At 39.6% G+C, this 22,633-nt stretch overlaps 2 protein-coding genes across 2 annotated transcripts in view; both read right to left on the bottom strand.

Annotated features, from left to right (window-relative positions):
• TRPC4AP (transient receptor potential cation channel subfamily C member 4 associated protein) overlaps positions 1 to 22,633 on the bottom strand; it is a 283,763-nt gene that overhangs the window by 41,259 nt on the left and 219,871 nt on the right. Inside the window, exons 4-7 of the mRNA XM_050807052.1 lie at positions 21,566 to 21,682; positions 9,495 to 9,552; positions 6,930 to 6,985; positions 1,851 to 1,979 (exon numbers count right to left, since the gene is read on the bottom strand). Of these exons, the coding sequence (XP_050663009.1) occupies positions 1,851 to 1,979; positions 6,930 to 6,985; positions 9,495 to 9,552; positions 21,566 to 21,682 (360 nt within the window). The remainder of the gene's footprint in view (positions 1 to 1,850; positions 1,980 to 6,929; positions 6,986 to 9,494; positions 9,553 to 21,565; positions 21,683 to 22,633) is intronic.
• Positions 1 to 22,633, bottom strand: part of GSS (glutathione synthetase) — a 171,163-nt gene that overhangs the window by 115,931 nt on the left and 32,599 nt on the right. The gene's annotated exons all lie outside the window — the stretch shown is intronic.

Below are 22,633 nucleotides of genomic sequence, written 5' to 3'. Positions count from 1 at the left end.
ACTCACCAACATTTGCCCACTCTCCCCCTCACTATGGTATTGATGTGCATTTCCTTGATTGCCAGTGAAGTTACACATCTTCTCTTTTATATTTATGGACCATTTCTTTCTCATCTGTGAAATGCTTGTTCATAATACTGCCCATTTGTCTACTGGGCTATTTGTCTTTTTCATGCTGATTTGTAAGAATTCTTTTTTTTTTTTTTTTTTTTGGAGAGGGAGTCTTACTCTGTTGCCTAGTCTGGAGTGCAGTGACACAATCTTGGCTCACTGCAACCTCTGCCTCCCAGGTTCAAGCAATTCTCGTGCCTTAGCCTCCCAAGTAGCTGGGATGACAGGTGTGTGCCACCACGCCTGGCTAATTTTTATATTTTTTAGTAGACACTGAGACTGGGTTTCACCATGATGGCCAGGCTGGTCTTAAACTCCTGACCTCAAGTGATCTGCCTGCCTCAGCCTCCCAAAGTGTTGGAATTACAGGCATGAGCCACCGCACCTGGCCTGTAAGAATTCTTCATAAATTCTGAATACAAATCCTTTGTTGGTTACCTGAATTGCAAATGTCTTTTCCTAGTTTACGGTGTTTCCACTTTCTTTATGGTGTCTACCCTCTTTCAAACTACACCAAGATACCCATAATGTTTGGTAGAACATGTCACCATTTTGGGGTACACAAAAAAGAATGAGAGGGAGAGGCAAGTGGGAAAAGTCATGAAGGAGCAATTCTAGACTCCTATGCTGAGACTGCTAAGGAGTCTGGAGTTTCTACTCTGGAGGCCCCCTTTCACACACTGGCTGGAACACACAATTACTGGAATAACAACAAAGCCTTTTATCAAAGGGCACAAAGGGTCTGTCTGGGGCCTGCACACATCTCCAATGTGTTCCTGCAGACAATAGGCCACTTGTGCTGGGCAACGACAAGCAAGGCCTGGGGAAAGCACAGCAAGAAGAAATGAAAGCTGGGGTCACCACAGTGCACGTGAACACCCACTTCCCTGCAACAGCAACCTCTAGGAGGCTGTTCAACAGGAAGAGAAAGAAATCTGCCAACCAGCAAACAACATGGAGGCTCAGGACAGATTAGGACTGAGGAGGGAGCTCCAGATCCTAACAAGCATTACACCAAAAATGTAACACAGTGAGTCTCTAACAGAGGTCTATGAAATGTATTTTTGGGTACCTGTGAATTCTTGAAATTTTTAATTTAGTTTTCATTTTGATCATAGTTTTTTTAAAAAAAGTTATGGGTCATCTGATTATCAACCTTATGACCAAGTGGCAGGATTTCAGAGCTCCCATTTGTCTCCTACTGTGCTGGTGCCAATTAACCAACTTTAATTGTTGAAGACTAATGAGAAACGATAGAGGCAGACTTCATAAGTGAAAGCCAAACATTACTACCAAGAGGAACATATCCCTTGGTAGTAATGAATGAAGGCTTCACAGCAGTTCAGATAGCGGTAGAGAAAAGTGATAAGAGAATGGAGTCACTGCACAGCATACAGTAGCACAGACATGCTACAAAGAACTTGCCCCATGGTAATGAGTGAGGGGCAATTTGATTTCAGCAAAGTAACATGCGGCATCACACTACATTCACAGAGTCAATCTGAAGTTCTGAGTTTTAGAATTAGTTTGCTTTCAATGTATATGTTTGTTTAGGTTTTACAGTCATGAAAGAACCACTAGTATAAAGGGTAATCCAGGTTTACACTTGAATATATCTAAGTAACACAAGACATAATTTAACACTTTCTTTTAAAAAAGCTTTATATATTATTCAGGTTTGAGAATCCAATGGTCTGAGACACCCTTCCCCATCTGGTCAGCTGGAGGACACAGCTCACCTTTTTAACACCCAAAATATCTTCAATGAGGGTTGCTGTTTGTAAGAATGTCTTCTTACTTGTCATCAGTGTAAACAGGAAGATCACAAAGTCATTCTTTTCTGCCAAACGCTTTGTAACTCCCTCCGTCTGTCACAAGAAGAAAAGGCAGAATAAGTTGTAAGTACAAAATAAATAATGTAGAGCAAGGCATCCTTTACCGACAGTGAAAAGCAATTTCACCTCTGAAAACTGGCATGAGTCAACAAAACGGGAACGGCACGACTTAACTGTGGGAAACATTCGTTAACTCCCCAGCCATGGAAGAAAAAAGCCTCCTGACATTCAGGCTACACAAGGGGAGCCCACTTGTGAGAACGTAATACAATGAGATGGTATTTCCTAAGATAACTTATCTCAGAGTTCTGAAGGCCATTCTTAAATCTGAAATCCAACAGCGCCGAAGCATGGACTTAAGAGTCAGACCCATGTTCTAATTCCAGCCATGTGATCCTGAGCATATCACTTCTCACCTTTGGAACTCCATTTTTTCATCAGTAAAATGATCATCTTAAAAGTATTTGAGGCCAGGCACGGTGGCTCACACCTGTAATCCCAGCACTTTGAGAGGCCAAGGTGGGCAGATCACTTGAGGCCAGGAGTTCGAGACCAGCCTGGCCAATGTGACAAAACCCTGTCTCTAATAAAAACACAAATATTAGCTGGGTGTGGTAATGCACGCCTGTAGCCCTAGCTACTCGGGAGGCTGAGGTAAAAGGATCACTTGAGCCCAGGAGGTGGAGGTCGCAGTGAGCCGAGACGAGGCAAATGCACTCTAGCCTGGGCAACAGAGGGAAACCCTGACTCAAAACAAACAAAAAACCCAACAACAACAACAACAACAACAAAACCCCCAAGGAGTATGAAGGAAGTAAGGAAACTAGCTGGTTAAAGACCTTAAAACTTAGGTTCAAGAGTTTGGACTGAAAACTGCAGTACTGTCAAGTGCAGTGGCTCACACCTGTAATCCCAGCTACCCAGGAGGCTGAGGTGAGAGGACAGCTTGAGGCCAGGAGTGTGAGGCCGCAGTGAGCTACAATCTCACCACTGCATTCCAGCATGCGGACAGAGTGAAACCTTCTCTCTAAAAATAAAGAAACTGCAATACTGCTAGCTTACACACACACACCTCCCACCCCTACTGCCTTAAGGCAACTAGAGCTTAGTGGCTTTAATATTTCTTTCTTTTTTTTTTTTTCAGCCTTTAAACTGAAAAAATTCCAAGGCTTACTGCAATAAACTTGACCTCTCCCTAAAAAGTATAATCAAGTGTACAGACACACACAGTTTGGTAAATGGGAACCCCAAGTTAGGAAGCATTTCAGAATCAGTGAAATGAGGTATGTCACAGCAAATTTAATTTTCTTTCAATTTTAGAGACAGGGTCTCACTCTGTTGCCCAGGCTGAGGCCATGACTATTCACAAGTACGAATATAGCTCACTGAAGCCTCAATCACCTGGACTCAAGCGAGCCCCCCACCCTCAGCCTCCCGAATTGCCAGATCCCCCCACCTCAGGCTCCTGAATCACTGGGACTACAGGCGTGCACCACCACACCTGGCCAATTTAATTTTCAAAGTGAAGGCATCAATAAAGATGTGCCAAGTATATAAATCTTCAACGATCCCATTAAATAGGACACTAAAGAAAGCAATCTCAGTCTGTACTGATACATCTCTGTTCTTCAGTTGTAGCACTGACACATTAAAAAAAAAAAAAAAAAGAGAGAGAGAGAGAAAAAAAAACAAGGTTGTATTCCCAAACTACATACAGTACCTACACTGGCTATGAGATGTGAAACAGGACTGACTCTACTTTTACTGAGACAAGCAAAAGTTCTGGAAGATCCAAAGAAACAGAACAAAAAGAGAAATAAATTTATCACTTTATCTCTATCTCCAGGCTGTCAAATACACAATCCTGCTGCTCTAACTAGCTACCCTTCACTACCCACCTTTCTCCTCTCTTCAATTTATCAAAGTACTACTCCTTTTACAGACTGGCTAAAATGATTCCTCTTGGAAAGCCTTCCTAAGTCAAGACTGGCCACCCAAAAGGCCATCACAATCCTTCCTTTCCTCTACATCACAAGTTCTTAACTGAAGCCAAAAAGCACTAAAACGATATATAAAATGTTGCATGCAACTACTGGGGAGAGTTTTTTCCATATAATATTCATCGTAGTTTTTTTTTTTTTTTTTTTTTTTTTAAGACAGGGTCTCACTCTATAGCCCAGGCTGAGTGAGTGCACTGGCACAATCATGGCTTACTGCAGCCCTGACCTCTCAGGCTCATGCAATCCTCCCACCTTAGCCTCCTGAGGAGCTGGGACTATAGGTATACACCACCACATCCCGCCAGTTTTTTATTTTTTTGTAGAGACAGGTTCTCGCTATGTTGCCCAGGCTAGTCCTGAACTCCTGGACACACATGATCCTCCTGCCTCGGGCTATCAAAGTGTTGAGATTATAGGTGTGAGCCACTGCGCCCAGCCTAATCTTAAGCTCTTGACCTAGTATTTGTCAAGTATCTAAACAAGGAGCTACAAACTAGCATCCGGTAGGCCAAGCTTTTTCTGATGAGCAGTACTGTTTTTTTTTTATATTTTATTTTTTAAGAGAGTCTCATTCTGTCACCCAGGCTGGAGTGGAGTGGTACGATCTCAGCTCACTGCAACCTCTGTCTCCTGGGTTCAAGTGATTCTCCTGCCTCAGCCTCCCAAGTAGCTGGGACTACAGGCATGCACCACCACGCCCGGCTAATTTTTGTGTTTTTAGTACAGATAGGGTTTCACCATGTTGGCCAGGGTGGTCTGGAACTCCTGACTTCAGGTGATCCACCCACCTCAGCCTCCCAAATTGCTGGGATTACAGGTGAGAGCCACCATGCCCAGTCAAAAGTACTTTTTAAACTTTTGAATTCAAACATCTTTAGAGAGGACACCCTTGCTCCAGTTTAGTCACAGTTTACACAAGTCCCCTCTCCAACACCAGCAATTCCAAACATTTCCTGTTTTCTGCCTGATCCCTGGAGGCATTGGTGTTTGAAATCCTAAGAGCCCCAATTTCTCTATGTAACATGGAATTCAGCCAGATAGCACATAATTGGACCATATCATCCCATGTTGCTTAAAATTTTTTTAAAATTTTATTTAAAAATACTTTTAGTTGATATATAATAAAGGTACATAATTTCAGGAAGCATATAATTTAATACATTCATATAATTTATAAAGATCAAATCAATGTACTCGGGATAGCCATCAGCTTAAATACTTGTCTTTTATGTTAAGAACCATTCAAATTCTCTTCTAGCTATTTTGAAATGTAAAACAGATTATTATAAACTAAGTCACCCTTACTGATTTATCCTAACACTAGGTCTTATTTATCAACCCATATACTTGTACCCATTAATCAACTTCTCTTCATACATTTTTTTTTAACTTAACTATTTTATTGGAATGTCACTGATTAACAATAGGTATCATGATTTTAAAACAGCCTCATAAAACTACTGACTATATGGAAGTTGCCAATGATAGAGTCATTATTTTATACACTATCTTCTTCTATAAGGACAATTTCTTTTTGGCCTTAGTTGCAAGAATTGTGCATTTCCTGAACAATTTGTGTTTTAGCTTATAGATCTCCCTGTGCCTATCTCTGTCATTAGCTATACATGGCTACTGAGCACTTGAAAGGTGGCCAGGCCAAACTGAGATGTGCTCTGGTGTTCAAATGAGAAGGAAAAGAAAACAAAACATTGGATTTTGAGAGCTTAATACCAAAAAAAGTAAGTATCTCATTAATAATTATTACATGTTAGAATGACAATATTCTTGATACACTGTGTTAAATAGAATTTATCATTAAAATTAGCTTCACTATTTCTTCCTACTTTTTTCTTTAAAAAAATGTGGCTACGAGGAAATTTAAAATAACCCAAGTGGCTTGCATTATATTTCAATTTTACAGCACTACTATACATGCTGAATTATATAAGTGTTCAAACAGATTCCTCTATTTGTGTTGGCTGCTAAGAAGCTTGAAGCCAAATTTGTGCCCATCCATAATACAGATGATTTTATGGTCTTCATTTTTATATCAGCCCAATTCCTGGCTACATGTTATGTCCCCACCCTTGTTTTATTTATCTTCTTCTTTCTTACCTACTTCTAAGTTCGTGATCTTGGTAGATTTTGCATACACCCACAAGATGCCAGAAATCTCATTTTGAATGAGGCAAGAAATGAAATGGAGCTCAGTGTTTCTTTTTTATTTCCACAGCATACAGGGTTCACATCTATAACATTGTCTCATTCTGCCATGTATCTTAAGTTTCTAAAAGGTACTGTGTCTTATAAAAACTAACATTTATATATTGTTTTACAAAGTGTTTTCACATCTACTATCTCAGTTCTCACAATAAATCTATGATGTTAATATGACTGCTAACTGCACTCTATTGGTAAGAAGCTACGGCTTGGGAGGTGTACTAAGCCAAGGGCCAGAACACAAAATCAGGTCCTAACACTAAGTGCCATCCTCTTTTGTTTCTACTAAATTGCTTCCTTTATTCACCATTCTTCCTGGCTCAATGGTCAACCTAGTAGAGAGTCCTGCTCAATATATGGGGCGGGGGGTGGGGGGGACCCTTCTGGTTCTCATTTTGTTTTCTAACAAGGAAAATGAAGAAATAGGCATAATGGAGTTAAAATGAGTCTTAAAGGTCACAGTCTGCCAAAACTTGTCATCTTTTGACAAGTGTTCAGTTTCTACTCAGACAGCTCCAAGCTCCAAGGCCAAAGGAGTTTACTACCTGCTGCAGCAGTTCTGGCTCTTAACAACCGCTACAAAATTCTGCCTCCCTATAATTTCTACCAGTTAGTCCTGATTTTCAGGCACACATAAAATAAGCCCAATTCCCCCACTATCTGAAGACAGCTCTCACATCTGCCACCCCACCCGAATATTCCCATCTTAACCCTTGCAGATCTGGTAGGGAGATACACGGAGCCCTAATGGCAGGGTACTTACACAGACACAGGTATTATACAGGATGCTCAAGCAGTCCTTGGACATTTCATCACTTACTGAAAGTTAAAGGGTAATGACTGGTTATTTTTCTCATTGAAAAGACAGTATAACGGTTACATTTTTTTTCAGCGTAAGAACTGTTATAACCCCCTCCAAGACGATGATTTTTCTTTTAATATACTCCTTCCAGTACCTGTCTACCAAAGATTTTCATAGTGTCCATCAGAATCTATAAGCCCATTTGCATATTGCTTTTGGTTTGATACAGCAGTTGTTTTCTTATTATGCCCCAAAGTCTTCATAATTTCAACCTGTTGTTGTGCCATCATTTAATAAAGCCATTTTCCCTTAATGTCTTGCTTAGGATATATCTACGATTTGGGGTGGTTTTTTTTGGCTATTTAAATAGACCACAAATAAGCAACTTAATACATATGTGTATCCTTTTAATGCTTGTATTAAACTGGTTCCTCAAGATACATTTTCAAAAGCAGAACTACTAGAATCTAAAGTATAAGCATTTTGTTCTGTTCATTTGTTTTGGTTTTTTAAAGATGAGGTCTTACTCTGTCACTCAGGGGCAAGATCACAGCTCACTGTAGTCTCGAACTCCTAGGCTCAAGCAATTCTCCCTCCTTGCCCTCCCGAGTGGCTAGGACTGCATGCGCGCGCATCACGCCTGGCTAAAAGTTAAAAGTATAAGCATCTCAATTGCTCTTGTTATAAATTTCCATTGAAAGTTCTATTAGCAACAAACAAATATACCATTTTTATCAGACTCACTAACCGAGCATTTCTTTTTTTATTGCTGTTATCTGTATTGGGCAAATGGCTTTTAATGTCTGATCTATTACTAATTCTAATAAAGAACCTACTACTTCCCTGTGAGCAGGAACAGGAAAGCAGCATAAAAAGGAAACTTAATTTTCATAAGCCCAAAACCAACAGATGATGAAACTGAGTATGAACCATGGACAGAGTGTTTTATTTGGCACTGCTTCTATTTTTAAAAACTGTTTCTATTTGCTCCTAAGCTGCCAGGAATGCTAAAATGCTAGGTCTCCTTCTCAGATCCCAATGGGCAGCCCCACTAAGCTAGCCTGACTAGACGGGTTGCCTCACATAATCCTGAGACAATGTAGACCCTCTGCATCCCTTATCACCACCTTTCAACCTACTGGGGCTCTGTGATTGATTTATTTAACGACTTCAGAGCAGGGTAAAACACTGCTCTGTATGTCTCACTATATATCTCACTATTTCTAGATCCTCCACTTTTAAAAGGAATCAGGATTCACTCATTCATCAAGTATTATTCAGCATCATCTCTAGAGCAGATACAGTGGTGAGGGAAAAAAAAGTCTCAGCCTTCATGGAACCTATAAATCTAGTGGGAGGAAGAGAGACTAAACAAGTGCACCAACAAATAATTACAATATGCTACTTGCTATAAGGGTAGACAGAGAACATGAAAGATCAAGTTAGACAGAATGCACAGCTGAGACATTAAAAATGAATATAAATCCTCTTAACCACTACTGCATGCACAAATGAGGCCTTATATAGTGTATAGGACCCCTAATAGGTTAGGGGTAAAAAAAAAAAAAACCTTTTAAATTAAAAAAATGCAAAGCTGGTAGGAGGGCATTCACCAAACATTAACTGAAGTCATCTCTGGCTTTTAACGCCAGAGTAAAGTGCATTCGCTTTTTTATTTTAAATTAAATACTGAAGCTGGGTGTGGTGGCTCATGCCTGTAATCCCAGCACTTGGGAGGCTGAGGTGGGCAGATCACTTGAGGTCAGGAGTTCGAGACCAGCCTGGCCAACATGGTGAATCCCCATCTCTACTAAAAAAAAAATACAAAAATTAGCCGGGTATGGTGGCGGGCGCCTGTAATCCCAGCTACTTGAGAGGCTGAGGCAGGAAAATCACTTGAGCTTGGGAGGTGGAGGTTGCAGTGAGCCAAGATCATGTCACTGCACTCCAGCCTGGGCAACAGAACCAGATTCTGTCTCAAAAAAAAAAAAATTTTTTTTGTATACCTAAAAAGAATATTTGTAACACGTGTAAGTCATAAAAAATAATAGAATATTACCCATATATCTACCGCTCAGCTTAAGAAATAGTGCATACCAAAACACTCTGACTTCTTACCATTCACACTCTAGTAATGACTGAACTTTTTATAAAGAGCATATATCACCTTTCTAACAAAAAATAGGTTTTTAAAAAATAAAAGAGTGATCTTACCAGGTTATTGCTTACTCTCTCAGCTAGTTATATATGAGAAATAAGAATTTCCCAAGGAAACATAGAAGCTGGATCACAGGACTATCAAAAGTACAAAGATGTATTCTTTTAACCCAGATCTGAATTTCTACGCAGTACAGAATGCATAAAGATAGTTGCTTAGCTGGGGGAGGAGAGAGCAACCTGTAGCTGAAGGTAAGACATGTCCTCAGTATTAAGAGTCAGGAAGGGAAGGAAGAAGGCAGCTGCTGGGAACTGCCACCATATTGGCATGTTGGAAAACAAGGACCAGCAGCTAACAGGTATACTTACTTTTCAGTTTCTGTCCCCGGATAGAGATCGTAGGCCTCATAAGAATTTCTACAAGAAGCTATAAAAAAAATTAGATAAAATCTTCAAAATTAATTCAAAGCATAACTTATAAAATGATTTTGCCATAACCATTCATTGCCCATATATCTGTCACAGTATTACAAGACCCTTTTGTTCCAGGAGGCAGTAAGGTTCAGTAAAAGGAACACTGCAGCAAGTCAGGAGACCCAGGTTCTAGTTCCAGCTTGGCCACCTACTTGCCCTTCTCTGGGCCTCAGTTTTCTCATTTTTGAAAAGAAGTATTTTAGAGTAAGTAATCTCTGTGATCTAATGTGGCTTTAATTTCTGAAAAGCTGCAGAACATTATTACTATGATTCTTCTGCTTAAGGCATATTTGTAAGTGTAAGTTTATTTAAAAAGGTCTCAGAAGATACACCATAAATTGTTAACGCTGATTTCTACAGGGTTGGGTATGCATGTATTTTTTATTTTACATACTTTTAATACAACTTTGCATAAACTGTTTAAAATAAGCATGAATTTAAAAATTCATTCTATGGAGAGAAAGGATAGTTGATAAAAGGATCAATCCATTAGAAAGATAACAACTACAAACACATATGTACCTAACAACAGAGCCCAAAAATACATGAACCAAAAGCTGGCAGAAATGAAGCAAAGAGATAATTCAAAAATATAAGTTGGACACTTTAGTAACTCTGCTTTCAATAATAGACAACTAGGCAGACTAGCAAAGAACTAGAAGACTTGAACACAATGAACACATACATCCTAACAGACATGTACAGAATACTCCATGCAGCCGGAACAGAACATACATTCTACTCAAGTGGACATGAGACATTCTCCAGGACGGATCATATTTCAGGCCACTAAACAAGCCTCAATAAATTTAAAAGCACTGAAATCATATACAGTATGTTGTCTGGCCACAATGGAATGAAATAAAAAAGAAATTTGGGAAATTCATGAATTATGTGGATAATTTAAAAAACCCATCCTAAATAATAATGGTCCAAAGAAGAAATCATAAGGGGAGGTATAAAGTATCCAAGATGGATGAAGACACCAAAACTTACGATGTAGCTAATGGAGTGCTCAGAGGAAAATTTATAGCTGTAAATGCCTACATTAAAAGAAAATTCCTTTTTCTTTTTTTTTTTTTTTTTGAGACAGTCTTTCTCTGTCTCCCAGGCTGGAGTGCAATAGCCCGATCTTGGCTCACTGCAACCTCCGCCTCCTGGGTTCAAGCGATTACCCTGCCTCAGCCTCCAGAGCAAAAGGAATTACAGGTGCCCACCACCACTCCTGGCTACGTTATGTATTTTTAGTAGAGACGAGGTTCTGCCATATTGGCCAGGCTGGTCTCAAACTCCTGACCTCAGGTGATCCGCCCACCTTGGCCTCCCAAAGTGTTGGGATTACAGGCGTGAGCCACTGCACCCGGCCAAATAAATTTGTTTCTAATCAATAACCTAATCTTCTGCCTTAAGACACTGGAAAAAGAGCAGACTAAACCCAAAGCAAGCAAAAGGGAGAATAAGAGTTGAAACAAATGAAACACAGAACAGAAAATAACAGAAAATGAACAAAACCAAAAGCTGGCTCTTTGAAAAGACTGGCAAATTCTTAGCTAGACCAACCAAGAAAAAAGGAGAGAGGATACAGATTACTATACTCAGAAATAAAGGAGAGGGCATTACCACCAACCTTATGGCAACAAAAGTCATTATAAGGAACTACTATGAACAACTGTATGCCAACAAATTAGATAACCTAAACGAAATGGACACATTCCTAGAAAGACATAAAACTATAAAAACTGACTTAAGAAGAAACAGAGGCTGAGCATGGTTGTTCCTGCCTGTAATCCCAACACTTTGGGTGGCTGAGGTGGGAGGACTGATTGAAGCCAGAAGATTGAGATCACCCTGGCCAACATAGCAAGACCCCATGTCTCTACAGATAAAATAAATTAGCTGGGTGTGGTGGTATGCCTATAGTTCCAGCTACTCGGGAGACTGAGGCAGGAGGATTACTTGACCCCAGAAGATTGAGGCTGCAGTGAGCTATGATCATGCCAATGTACTCCAGCCTGGATGGAAGGGCGAGACTCCATCTGTTTAAAAAAAATAGAGAAGACGAAACAGAATATCTGAATAGCCCTAGAGCAAGTAAAGAGATTGACCTAGTGATTTAAAAAAACAAAACAAAACAACAACAACAAAAAACCTACCCATAAAGAAAAACCCTGGACATGATGCCTCCACTGGTGAACAATACAAGACATTTAAAGAATCACCAATTCTTCCCAAACTCTTCCAAAAAACAGAAGAGGAGGAAACATTTCCCAACTCACTCTTTGAGACCAGTATTACCCTGATACCAAAACCAAAGACATAACAAGAAAACTACAGATGAGTATCTCTTATGCATATATACATAAAAATTCTGAAAACCCTAGCAAACAAAATCCAGACACATATAAAAAGGATTATAGTCCACGCATGGTGGCTTACACCTATAATCCCAGCACTTTGAGAGGTCAAGGCAGGAGGATTACTTAAGCCCAAGAGTATGAGACCAGCCTGGGCAACATAGTGAGACCCTGTCTCTACAAAAATTAAAACAAAAAATTAACCAAGCATGGTAGCATGCACCTGTAGTCCCAGCTACTCAGGAGGCTGAGATGGGGGGATCGCTTGAGCCCAGGAGAAGCTGCAGTGAGCTGTGATCATACCACTGCATTCCAGCCTGGGTGACAGAGAGACCCTGTCTCAAAAAAAAAAAAAAAAAGGATTATACACCATGACGAAGTGGAATTTATCCCAGGAATGTAAAGTTGGTTCAACATATGAAAATCAATATAATACACCATATCAACAGAATAAAGGACAAAATCCAAAAGCCACACAGTCATCTCAACAGATGCAGAAAAAGCATCTGGAAAAAACCCGACACACTTTCATGATAAAAACAATCAACAAGGAATAGAAGACAACTTCTTCAGCCTGATAAAGGGCTTTTATTAAAATACCCACAGCTAGTATCATGCTTAACAGTGAAGACTAAATGCTTTCCCATTAAGATGAGGAAAAAGACAAAGACGTCCACTCTCGCTACTTCAGTTTAACATTGTATTGAGTGTTCTAAGGCAATTAGGGAAAAATAAAAAAAGAAATTAATGGCACCCAAATTGGAAAGGAATAAGTAAAACTAATTATTTACAGATGTCATAATCTAGAATATAGAAAATTCCTAAGGAATTCACTAAAAAAACTATTAGTGCCAATAAGCAAGAGTTCAGCAAGATTTCACAATAGGTGATCAATATACATAAATCAACTGTATTTCTACAATTGTAGCAAGAAGCAATTCAAAACTGGAATTATGAAAGCAATTCCATTTAAAAGAGCATCAAAAACAGTAAAGACACTTAGAAATAAGTTTAACAAGTGCAAGACTTGTACAACAAAACATTTTTGAAAGAAATTAAAGACAATAAAAAATGGAAAGCTATCTTGTGGTTCATGGATCAGAATATTTAATATTAAGATGATAATACTCCCTAAATTGACCTACAAATTCAATGCAATCACTATCAAAATCTCAGCTGGCTTTTTTGCAGAAATTGGCAAGCTGATCCTGAAATTCACATGCAAATACAAGAGATGCATAACAGCCAAAACAATCTTGATCTGTAAATACAAAAATAAACCCCTGTGTCTATACGATCAGTTGATTTTTGACAAGGTTGCCAAGACAATTCAATAATGAAAGAGTAGTTTTTTCAGTAAGTGGTGCTGTGACAACTGGATAGTCACATGCAAAATAATGAAACTGGACCCCTGCCTCACATGATAAACAAAAATCAATGCAAATAGATCAAAGATCTAAATGTAAGATAAAAAATATAAAATTCTCAGAAGAATACATAGGTAAATCTTTGTGACCTTGGATTAGGAAATGGTTTCTTAGATGCACACCAATACCCAAGCAACAAAAGATAAAATGAACTTCATCAAAAGTAAAGACTTTGTGTTTCAAAGGACACCATCAAGAGGTGAAAAGACAGCTACTTAATGGGGGAAAATATTTGCAAATTACAAGAAATTAGTATCCAGAAACTAATACAACTCAATAATAAAAAGACAACCCAATCAAGAAATGGAGAAAGCAGATGAATGCACATTTCTCCAAAAGTTCAATAAATAGATGATCAACATTAGTCATCAGGGAAAAGCAAAACAAAACCACAATGAGATACCTCTTCATACCTACTAGGATGGCTATAATGAAAAAGTTTACAAATAGAAACTATTAGCAAAGATGTGGAGAAATTAGAACCTTTATACATTGCTGGTAACATGTAAAATGGTGCAAGTGCTTCAGAAAGCAGTCTGGCAGATCCTTAAAAATTAAAGAGTTACCAGCAACTCCACTACTAGGTATATACCAAGGGAATTTTTTTTTTTTTTTTTTTTTTGAGAGGGAGTCTCACTCTGCCACCCAGGCTGAAGTGCAGTGGCGTGATCTCGGCTCACTGCAAGCCCCGCCTCCCGGGTTCCCGCCATTCTCCTGCCTCAGCCTCCCGAGCAGCTGGGATTACAGGCGCCCGCCACCATGCCCAGCTAATTTTTTGTATTTTTAGTAGAGATGGGGTTTCATTGTGTTAGCCAGGATGGTCTCGATCTCCTGACCTCGTGATCCGCCAGTCTAGGCCTCCCAAAGTGCTGGGATTACAGGCTTGAGCCACCGCGCCCGGCGGGAAATTTTTTAATAAGACAATCTAATAGAAAATGAAAACATGTCCATATAAAAATTTATATGCCAATGTTCATGGCAGCATTATTAATCATAGCAGATTATTAATAACAGTCAAAAGTGGGAACAACCCAAATGTCCATCAACTGATGAATGGATAAATAAGATGTGGTCTATCCATACAAAGGAATATTTCTTGACAATAAAAAGGAATGGAGTATTGGTACATGTTATAACATGGATTAACCCTGAGAACATTATGTTAAGCAAAAGAAGCCAGTCACAAAAGACCACGTATTGTATGACTCCATTTATGTGAAATGTCCAGAATAATTAAATCTATAAAGACAGAAAGATTAGTGGTTGCCTAAGGATGGGGGAGGGAGGCCTTGGGAGGAAATGGAGAGTGGCTACTGAAGAATATGGTATTTCTTTTTTGGAGTGATGAAAATGTTTTAAAATCAATTGTGGTGATAGTGGTATAAAACTCTGACTATACTAAAAAACCGAGTTATATCTTGTAATATATCTTTTAAATGGGTGACTTGCATGACATGAATATCTCAATAAAGCTATTATTTAAAACAATAAAACACCTCATGCTCAGTTAAAGCTAGACATAAAAAGCCACATGGTGGATGATTCTGTTATATGAAATATCCATAACAGGTGATATGGTTTGGCTCTGTCCTCACCCAAATCTCACCTTGAATTGTAACAATCCTCATGTGTCAAGGGTGGGACCAGGTGGAGGTAACTGGATCATGGGGGCGGTTCCCCCATGCTGTTCTCGTGATAATGAGGGAATCTCACGAAATCTCATGGTTTTGTAAGTGTCTGGCATTTCCTCTGCTTGCACTCACTCTGTCCTGCTGCCCTGTGAAGAAGGTGCCTGCTTGTCCTTTGCCTTCTGCCATGACTGTGAGTTTCCTGAGGCCTCCCCGGCCATATGGAACTGTGAGTCAATTAAACTGTGAGTCAATTAAACTGTGAGTCAATTAAACTACCCAGTCACAGGTATTTCTTCACTGCAGCATGAGAACGGACTGATACAACAGGCATATTATGGACATTATGGATATTTCACAATAGGCATAATACAGACATAAAATAGATTAATGGTTGCCAGAGCTGGGGAGAAGGGGAGATGGGGAGTGACTGCTAACTGGTACAATATTTCTTTCTGGCATGATAAAAATGTCCTGGTTATCACTGCACAATACTGATGGGTAGTTACAAGAGTTAACTTTATGATATGTAAATTATATTTCAATAAAGCTGTTATTGCTGGGCAGGCAGGGTGGCTCGTGCCTATAATCCCAGCTACTCAAGAAGGTGAGGCAGGAAGGTCATTTGAGACCAGGAGTTGGAGAGTGCCTGAGGAACAGAGCAAGACCCCTAGAACTCTAACAAATATTTTTAAAAAATTATCCAGGTATGGTGGCACGAGCCTGTAGTCCTAGCTACTTGGGAGACTGAGGCAGGAGAATCACTAGAGCCCAGGGATTCGAGGCTGCAGTGAGCCAGGACTGTACCACTGCACTCCAGCCTGCGACAGAGTACAACTCTACCTCTAAAATCATCATAACAAGTTTTAAAAGCTGTTATTTAAAAAAATTCTGTTAAACAAATTCTAGGTTAATACAAACAGAAAAAAAAAAATGTTAGAAAGGAGTACTCCTGAATCTCAACAGTGGTTGAATGTTGGTGACAAGTCCTAAGATAGTTTTTCACATTTTCCTTGACAAACACCTTTTCCTTTTAAAATGAGGACCTTTGTTTTCCAAAAAAGTGCAATTTCCACTTAAAGCATTTAAAATAATCTATATGCTGAGAATATGACTAAGCCCGTATGTTTAAAGACATCCCGTATATACATATTTTCCTTATTTTTTATTATTGTTTAAATCAAGCTAGGAGTTACCCTAGAACAAAAAGAAAAAAATTCTTCCTTAGCCCCTTCTAGCTATAGGCCAATACTGAGGCAGCATATCCAAGACATCTCAAGCCAAATGAAGAAAGAAGATTCCATAGCATTTTTTAAATTAAAAAGCCAGTAGGCAAATCTTTGAGACTAGATAGTTCAGCTTGAGGGTCTGAGAAAGCCTCTGTTCATCTCACACCAGCAACAAATCTTTAGAAAGTAAATCCACATGCCATGAGATTGCTCCTGGCATGAATGTGACACTATAATTCAACATCCTGAATTAAGAGAGATGTGTTATTTTAGCTTGAAGCAGATTAAAAATAAAAATCCTAAACTACTACACCACAGATTGTCAATTCTAGAGAAGCACTGGGTTCAGCTTTCTGCACATCTGTATTTAATGTCAACTGCACTTGTAGGAGAGAAAAGCAAGATGTCTCACGACTTGGGGCAACAATGAAAGTTGCCCTGAATGTAGGCCTGCTTTGCTTTGTATAATAGAGACCTAAGGTCATCCTCTAGAAAAGGTGGAGTAATTATTATAGAGTATATAACAATTTTATAGCCTGTTTTCATCATGAATTTTCCCATATTATAATTTTAACATTATATTAATAACTTCATAAAATTCAGTAAAATAGAATAACCATTACCTTCTCCTGGTAGACAGTCATTACAAATAATGTTACACCTAACCGTCTTGGTATACAAGTTTTATCTCATTTTGACTTATGTCTTCAGGAGAGTCACAGAAATGGAAACAACAGGGCAAAATGAGTAGTAATGTTTAAAGCTCTGAAGTATACTACATAAATTCTTCTCAAAAGAGATCACATTCATCCAAGCAATATGTAAGATGCTCAAATGCATAGAATGTATTTAAAATAAATTCACTTCAAATGGAAGATAGACTATGTCAATGAATAAAAGTTCCTGAATGCCAAGCAATGGCTTACACCTGGCCCACAACTACTGAAAAGCTGGAAGATTTTTACCTACAAATCTAGATTTCCCATAACCTCTCAGGGAAACAGTCAATGGGAGAAGAAGAGTCATTTCCCCCATAAAAGCAGGCACACACTCTCCTAGTCCACCACAGTCCTCATACTCGTTTAATTTATGCAGATGAGCTTGCTCTGGGTCTGCTTCACTCCACTTAGTTACATACTTCACATCTGCTTTGTATACTCTAAGATACACTTTTCACAGTCATGTTATAGATAGGGTCAGGTTGACAAGGAGTGATCCCACTGAGCTTTGGGCAGCATGACCCAAGAGAGACTTACTTTGGGTTCTTGCTAGTTATTAGCAGAGGAAGAAATAATAAGCTCTGTTTGGAAAATACTACCAGCAGCAGGAGAGCAAGAGAGTTCACTAACAAATGCACCCAAACTGAAGGTTAGTGAGGTGCATAATGACTTAAGCAGGAGCCCATGTTTATAAAATGACTGGGATTCCTGGAGAAGCTGCCTTAACTCAAAGCAGGAGAGAAAACCCCCACAAAATCAAGAACAATTGATCCAAAGATGTCTGAAGATGGGATAGGATCCTACTAGAGAGCCACATTTCCACTGAAAATAGACACCAGGCTAGAGACCTACATTATTATATTTCCTCCCATAAATACATCAGTTCTTACTGAGTAGATTTCCTGATGAAACAACTCAAAACTAAAGGGTCTCTTGTGCTGGTCAAGTAAGTAAATGCTCTAGGACCACCGGCACTGCTGTGGAGAGGGAATGCCGAGCAGCAGTTAAAGAAGAAAGGCTGTGGCTGATGACATGCATGCAGATGTCACACTTAATCTTTACTTCAGTGGAAAATGGCACCTTTAAACAAAAGGAAACTTTAATAACTGAAGTATAACATGATACCGTTTAAAGAGTAAAATTTTTTTTTGAGACTGAGTATTGCTCTGTCACCCAGGCTGCAGTTCATGGTGTGATCTCGGCTCACTGTAGCCTCAACCTCCCAGGCTCAACCAATCCTCCCACCTAGCCCTCCAAGCAACTGGGGCTGCAGGCATGTGCTACCACAATCGGCTAATTTTTTGCATTTTTAGTAGTGATGCAGTTTTGCCATGTTGCCCAGGCTGGTCTCTAACTCCTCGACTCATGCAAATCCGCCTGCTTCGGCCTCCCAAAGTGCTGGGATTACAGGCATGAGTCACTGCACCTGGCCATGAGTACAAATTGTACATGTACAGTTTTACACACTGAACACCATTCCTGTACAATCACCACACAGATCAAGATAAAGACTAACCACAATACCCGGAAATGCCCTCTCCTTCACGTTCACTTCAGGTAATGGGGTTATGGGCAAATATCTAGGGCAGAAAAGTCAGATCCGAACCCTTCACTCATTACACCAAAACAAATTTCAAATGGTGCAAAAATTTAAACATATACAATTAAAAACTGTAAAATATTAGAAGGAAATAGGTATGTAAGTTTAAATCCAACAGTGGGAAAGGTATGAACCAAAACTCTGAAGCCATTAAAGACTGATCAATCTGACAATCTAAAAATTAAACATATCTAATTTAAAAATAACGTCAAAATTTAATTCTCAAAATAGGAAAAAAAACACAAATGACAAAGGGCTTTAAAAAATCAAAAGCACTTACAAATCGGTAAGAAAAAGGACAAATAAATAGAAAAAGGTGAAAAACAGACAACTGGCAGAAAAGGAACTACTTATAAACACAAGAAAAAATATCCAATCTCAGTCATAGAATGAATTTTAAAAACTGCAGAGAATTTATAAAGAACTCTTACAACATAATATTCAAAAGAGATATATCTCAACTAAGAAACTGAAAGAGGAGACAGTAATTTCTCCAAGGAAGATACACAAATGACAAACTCAAGAAAAGATGGTCGGCCGGGCGCGGTGGCTCAAGCCTGTAATCCCAGCACTTTGGGAGGCCGAGGCGGGCGGATCACAAGGTCAGGAGATCGAGACCACAGTGAAACCCCGTCTCTACTAAAAATACAAAAAATTAGCCGGGCGCGGTGGCGGGCGCCTGTAGTCCTAGGTACTCAGGAGGCTGAGGCAGGAGAATGGCGTGAACCCAGGAGGCGGAGCTTGCAGTGAGCCGAGATCGCACCACTGCACTCCAGCCTGGGCAACAGCGTGAGACTCCGTCTCAAAAAAAAAAAAAAAGAAAAGATGGTCATCACTGGCCATCAGGGAAATGCAAATCAAGACCACAATGAGGTGTCTCTTCACACTCACTAGAATGGCTATAATCATTACAGGGCCGGAGCAGGGGCTCATGCCTGTAATCCCAGCACTTTGGGAGGCCAAGGCTGGGGGACTGTTTGAGCCCTGGAGTTTGAGACCAGTCTGGGCAACAAAACAAGACCCCATCTCAGTATTTTTTTATTTTTATTTTAAAACACTTTCAAAATGACAGATAATAACAAGTGTTGTCAATGATATAGAAAAACTGAAACCCTCAGACATTGCTGGTGGCAATGTAAAATGGTAGGGCCCCTGGGAAAACATTCTGGCAATTCCTCAACCAATTAAACATAGAGTTACCCCATATGACACAGCAACTCTATTCCTAGGTATGTATATGCCCAAGAGAAATGAAAATATGTCCACAATGAACCTGTACAAGAATGTTTATAGCACTGTTACTCATAATAGCAAAAAGACGGAGGCAATCCAAATGCCTCTCAACAAATAAGAAATGTAGCATACTCACACAATGAAACATCATTTGGCCATAAAAATGAGTATTGATACATGCTACAATACGGATGAACCTAGAAATCATTACGCTAAATGAAAAGAAGCCAGTCACAAAAGATCACATATTATATAACTGAATTTATACAAAATGCCCACAACAGAGAAATCTATAAAGACAAAAAGTATACTAGTGTGGAGAGAGGGGGAGGAGGTGGCAGAGGTAGGGCAGTGCTAGATAAAACACATGGAGTTTCTTTTTTGGGGTGATGAAAATGCTCTAAAGTTGACAGTGGTGATGGCTGCACATATCTGCAAATATACTAAGAACCACTGAATTGTGTACTTTAAATGGGTGAAATGTATGGTATGTGAACCATATCTTAATAAAGCTGGTTAAAAAAACTATGGAAAAATACCATTTTTTCTCACATCTGCTTAGTAAATACTTAAAATATACTGTTTGCTGAAGGGGGCTTCTGGGTACTGGTAATGTTCTATTTCCTAATTTGGGTGGTAGTGCAAAAGTGAATTTATTTTGTGGTAATTATCGGTGTACTTTTCTGTATGAAGGTTATACTTCAGTAACAACATCCATAAAGATACACACATAAACACAATATGTTGGTGATGGTATGGGTAAACAGACACTCATACTTTGTTACTGGGGATATAAACTGACAAAACTTCTTAGGTAGGTAAACTTCAGATTTATACACAATAAAAAACATATGTTCTTGTTCCAAAGGTATATACTCACATGTGTACAAAAATATGTACAAGATCTTTACTGCAACCTTGTCTGTAAGAGAAACGGTGTGGAAAAATTATAAATGCCAATCAACTGGGGCCTGGGTAAATGTATTATGGCACAATCACACCAGGGAACACTAGCTATTTAATCTTTTTTTTTTTTTTTTGAGAGAGAGTCTTGCTCTGTCACCCAGGCTAGAGTGCAGTGGTATGATCTTGGCTCACGGCAACCTCAGCCTCCTGGCTTCAAGCAATTCTCCTGCCTCAGCCTCCCGAGTAGCTGGGATTACAAGCACCCACCACCGCGCCCAGCTAATTTTTGTATTTTTAGTAGAGACAGGGTTTCACCATCTTGGCCAGGTTGGTCTCGAACTCCTGACCTCATGATCCACCCGCCTTGGCCTCCCAAAGTGCTGGGATTACAGGCGGGAGCCACCATGCCTGGGCTAAAAATTTTAATTAAAAAAAACAGAGACAGAAGAAAGAAGGTACAGGATAGTGTAACCGTGTATATGGTATATCACTCTATGTGGGGAGAAAATAAACTAAGGTGGAGGTGGAGGAATATTTACACACATACACACACACACACCCACAACAGAACATCTTTGGCAGGACACACAAGAAACTAGTGATCACAACTGGTTCTGAGGAGGGGACACTGGGAAATTGAGAGATGTACTTTTCACTTTGTATTTTTTTAAAAAGGTAGACACCAATTTAAATAAATGAATTATTCTAAAGTAAAAGAACGCTGCTTCAACATGTAAATGCCACTAAGCTTCTAAAAGTTAAAATCTGAAATGTTATAAATTCTGAAATCTTTCTTATCTCCCATTTCAAAAGTTAAATTCTCAAACCATTAATTGGTAGTAACAGTAGTAATAATAAATAGCTACTTACATCAACACCTCCAAACAAGTCAAAAATATAAGTATTTGGATAAGTGGTTTCTTGGGTAAGTTTCCTCTCTTCAGTAACAAATGCCATAGCCTCCATGGAGAGAAGAGGAGAAATTTCCTAGTTTTTTTTAAAAAAGTACATACAGACATTGTATTAGTAACCAACACAGGCCAGACACTAAAGCATCAGTTTGTGCTCTAGTCCCAACTTGAATTCCCATGAACACAAAGACAGTCCCCAATGAACCACACTTCCTAGTATTCAGACCCCTGTAAAGCCCTTTCTCACACTGAATCTGCGCTGGTATGACATACCTCAACTAACAGAATGTGGTAGAAGTGACACTAGGCCACTTTCAGCATAAGCCTTAAGAAAGCCCGGTAGGCCAGGTGCCGGGCTCACACCTGTAATCCCAGCACTTTGGGAGGCTAAGGTGGGTGGATTACTTGCGGTCAGGAGTTTGAGATCAGTCTGGCCAACATGGCAAAACCCCATCTCTACTAAATATACAAAAATTAGCCAGGCGTGGTGTTACACACCTGTAATCCCAGCTACTCGGGAATCTGAGGCATAAGAATCACTTGAGCCAGGGAGGCAGAGGTTGCAGTGAGTCAAGACAGAATCACTGCACTCCAGCCTGGGCAACAGAGGGAGACTGTCTCAAAAAAAAAAAAAAAAAAAAGCCTGACAGACTTGGCTCTTGTCATCCTGGAACCCAAACATCATGCTATGGGAACAACACAGACAACTGGGGAGGCCATGAGGATAAGAACTGAGGCCACGACCAATATCCTTAGCTGATCTCCAGCTGACAGGCAGCACCAACCTGCCAGGGATGTGAGAGAGACCACTTTGGACATTCCAGATATCTCAGTACCACCCTACCCAACAGCACATGAAGCAGAAGAGCCACTCAATCAACCAAGAATTGTTGAGAGATAAATGATGCTTGCTACTTTCGGCTGCTAAGTTTCGGGGTGACTAGTTCTGTAGCAATAACCAAGTCACTGCTCAAACGTCATCTCCTGCAGGAAGTCTTCCTGATTTCCCCCAACCAGAAGCATGCTC

This window comes from Macaca thibetana, chromosome 10, assembly GCF_024542745.1.
Source record: "Macaca thibetana thibetana isolate TM-01 chromosome 10, ASM2454274v1, whole genome shotgun sequence".
In the NCBI taxonomy this organism is placed as follows: Eukaryota; Metazoa; Chordata; class Mammalia; order Primates; family Cercopithecidae; genus Macaca; species Macaca thibetana.
The sequence above is the reverse complement of the archived record's forward strand: the minus strand, read 5'-3'. Positions and strand labels throughout refer to the sequence as shown.